This window comes from Trachinotus anak, unplaced genomic scaffold (assembly GCF_046630095.1).
Source record: "Trachinotus anak isolate AG129_WGS33_773 ecotype Australia unplaced genomic scaffold, CSIRO_AGI_Tana_v1 ptg000032l, whole genome shotgun sequence".
Classification (NCBI taxonomy): domain Eukaryota; kingdom Metazoa; phylum Chordata; class Actinopteri; order Carangiformes; family Carangidae; genus Trachinotus; species Trachinotus anak.
In genome coordinates this window covers 833,454-836,827 of record NW_027273883.1, presented here as the reverse complement: position 1 = coordinate 836,827, position 3,374 = coordinate 833,454, and the positions used below count along the sequence as shown (strand labels likewise).

The window sequence follows — 3,374 nt, the reverse complement described above, 5'->3', positions numbered from 1 at the left end:
AATGAATGTATCTTTGCATTTTTACCTTCACCAGTGCTTTTGTCAGTCTGAGTGTGGCAGTGGCAATAACAATGAGCAAAGCAACGGTCGGAGGAGGCGTACAGAGGTGGTTACAGGGGGCGGGAGGTGGGAGACAACAGAGGGTCTTACCGGTAACAAAAACCTCCACATGCTGAAAACCTCAGAGCTTTTACTTTAGATTCATCTTCAGTCTCCATCTCGATGATGTTTGTCTGCAGCGTAGAGACAGAGAAGGAGAGGAAGCCTTTTGTTTTCTGTTCCACACACTAAAAATAAATAAATTAAAACAGAATTCATGAATCATCAGTAATCGTGTCTGATCTTCGCCTACTTTGAGTCTAAGTTTAGTTCTCCTGTCTGTATTTACTGCTGCTTTGTTGCCTGTCTAAGTTTGTTGATGAACAAAAGTCTGAACCTTGAAATGAGACAAAGGAAAGTTGAGAACGACCTGACAGAAGCCAAAAGACTAAAACTTAAAATAAGACGTTTTTTTGTCTCGAAACTTCAGATCTTAAAATAAATGTTACAGCCAGAGGCCAACCGGGCACATTTACACTGACGAAACCCCCCGAATCATATCATCAGAAAACCATAAAAACAGCCCCGGATATTTATCCAAACTCACACAAGTCAGAATCATTTTCACTCTGAATATAAAATGATGTCACAGTGCAGCAGAGGATTCACAGCGATTGGTTGATACGGCAGTGAGCGTTCAGGTGAGTGGTTTGGCAGCAGGTATGCAACAAAAGAACATCAGCTCAGCACCAAAACTACAAGCAGCTGAGTGAGCGAGAGGAAGTTGAGCTGAACCAGCTCACAGGCCTGCTTTACTGCAGGGTTCTGTCCTGTGGACACGATCACAAATGGCCTCTTCCTTTTTCTTTTGCACACTGAGTCTTTGAGTCTTAAATGATGAGCGCGTCACTTCCTGAAAGGTTAGATGTGGTGTTTCGGTCAGAAGGCTGCTCTTTATCAGAGCTGCTGCTGCCGCCTGTGTCCGGTCAGCCTGAGGATGAAGCAGCAGCCTCAGTGTTTCCTTCTTGTTCTGTCCGTCACCATCACAGGTAAGAGCCTTTGCTCTGTGTTCAGGAAGGATGGGAACATTTCAACTGTGGAGAAAAGCAAGGAAATGCAGCAGCTTCAGAGTACGTGATCTGGTTTGTTAGTTCAAATAGCTGCACACCAGGTAACTGTGGCTAAAAACTGCCCTCTGCTGTGAGGGCAGCTGCAGGTGAGTACAGGTAACAGGAAGTTTGGCTCCATGTTACAAAAACTACAGTCGCTACAAACCAGCAGTCGGTTCAGCTGCTTCCTGCTTTGGTGTCTTTTGTGTCTAAAGACATTTCCTGTGTAAATAAACACGTCTTCAAAATAATTTAAATGGCTCCAGTCATGACCGTCTTTACCTGATACTGATGTGCTCCTCTCCAGGGTCTGTCTCAGGGTCTTGGGACATGGTGGTCCATCCAGTGGTCAATGTCTCCAGAGGAGAAGACGCCGTCCTGAGCTGCTCCTTCTCACATCCCCAACAGCAGTGGTATTCAGGGGAGATCACTGTGAAATGGTCGATGAGAGAATCACAATCTCGGCCGTTCTTCAGCTGTTCAGTTAAAAACGACTCGATGGAAGGATTCAGCAGCTGCTCAGTTTCTGGATTAAAATATTTCCTGGATGGAGACCCTCGACGGAGGGAGGTGTCCCTCCGCATCAGGGAGGTGCAGCTGATGGATGATGCTGAATACTTCTGCAGAGTGGAGCTGGAGGGCTGGAGGAATAGTTACCATGAAAAGACAGAGCTGTATGTGAGAGGTGAGTCCACGCTAAACCTCCTTCGTCTCGTGAGGCCGGAGCGAGGTTTGAAAGCACCGTGTCATCAGTGATGAGGAAGTTAATACTGCTGATCTAATCAGCTGATGAATCCTGGACACAGGCAGCGTCTTCACCACTTCTTCTTGCTTCTTATCAGAGGAATGTTTGGGGCTCCTGATTGCCTCACATATGGGGGAGCACTGTTGCTGCTCCAATGCCCCCCTAAAAGGGGCCCCTGATGATGTGCTGTAGCCTGTATGTGAGGCGTTTAGGGGACATCTAGACAACAACTCAACACCTGAAAGTCGCTCACACTGAGCCTGTAAAGCTCTCAGGTGTTTTATATGTTTAAAGGTGAATTCACAGCTGTGGAACATGTTCTGTTAATTATCATGTATAATTATAGAATAAAAATTCTCTCATATTCACTGAATCCAAACTAAACATTTTCAGCACCATCAACATTAAACTGAAGTAAAGTTGCAGATAAAGACGTCACAGATTCTACTGAGTCACATGTTGTGATGGTCTGTCTGCAGCTGAGCCTCAGATCCTGAGTCTCTCTGTGGTGGAGAAGCCCTCCAACACACGCAGCCACCCCCGGAGGCTGCAGTGTGAGGTGGAGGGCCACCCCCTGCCTAAGATCCTCTGGCTGTTGGCCTCCAGGAAGCTGACAGACAACCAGGGGGATGCGGCTCAGTCCGGCCTGTACCGACTGATCAGCACCGTGCCGTACCTGGAGGAGGAGGAGCTGACCTGCAGGGCGGAGAGCGAGCTGGGCGGAGCAGAGAGGACGTATCCACCCAGTAACAGGCTGATGGTAACACTGAGTGTGCGTGGCCTCATCACGGTGCTGCTGCTGCTGCTGCTCTCTACAGGAGTCGTGGTGTCCTGCCTCAGGAACAGGTGAGCTGGAGCTGAGTTGCTCCTGTGAGACCACAAATATATCTTCTGACAATCAAACACACACTGACTGCAGCCCTGTGCTGTAGAGTCAGTCACTCGTGTTCTCAGGACTCTTCATACAAGCAACACGATCACAAGCAGGGGCCCGGGGGTCAGAGGGCCCCTGCGACTGCAAAGAAACAAAGTAGTTTTGTGAGTAATTTTAGGTTTGATACTTTACTTGTGACATTATTGATTCAGTCAGTGAAGATCAGTTGTGGAGGATCTGCTTGAGCAGCAGTGATTTCAGGGTGAAAACAAAAAGTCGAACTTGGCTGCAGACGTTTGCTCTGATCGTCCTGCTGGTGGCGACGCTGAGTCTGAGCTGGGTCACACCGAGCTGTCACCCTGATCTCCTCTTCCTGAGAGTCCTCAGCTGTTGACCTGAGACAGAGATGATCACATTAAATGTTCCTGTCTGAAAAAAGCTCCAGTCTACAACTAATCAGTTCACTTTTATCTGAATGTCACAGAATCAGATTCAAGGTCTCACAGCTCTTCACAGAGTCAGATCCAGACCTCAGTTTAAAACAGGGGGGAGGAAAAACCAGACTCAGGGTGGGGGGGGTCCACCTCGGCGGGTTGGGTTTGAGGAT

The 3,374-nt window shown here is 48.0% G+C and overlaps 1 protein-coding gene across 1 annotated transcript; it reads left to right on the top strand.

The window, feature by feature from the left end:
* Positions 1-1,026: 1,026 nt before the first annotated feature.
* LOC139613271 (sialic acid-binding Ig-like lectin 15) lies at positions 1,027-2,874 on the top strand. The gene is made up of 3 exons (XM_071469762.1): positions 1,027-1,088; positions 1,456-1,833; positions 2,373-2,874. Exons 1-3 carry the CDS (start codon positions 1,037-1,039, stop codon positions 2,741-2,743), a joined length of 801 nt encoding a protein of 266 aa, XP_071325863.1. The 5' UTR covers positions 1,027-1,036; the 3' UTR covers positions 2,744-2,874.
* The last annotated feature ends 500 nt before the right edge of the window (positions 2,875-3,374 follow it).

Excerpts from the sequence above, each read along its gene's own strand:
- LOC139613271 (XM_071469762.1), top strand. The coding sequence starts at position 1,037 with ATGAAGCAGCAGCCTCAGTGTTTCCTTCTTGTTCTGTCCGTCACCATC. Across the intron at positions 1,089-1,455 it reads TCTGTCCGTCACCATCACAG|GGTCTGTCTCAGGGTCTTGG; the intron begins GTAAGAGCCTTT and ends GCTCCTCTCCAG. Across the intron at positions 1,834-2,372 it reads GACAGAGCTGTATGTGAGAG|CTGAGCCTCAGATCCTGAGT; the intron begins GTGAGTCCACGC and ends GTCTGTCTGCAG.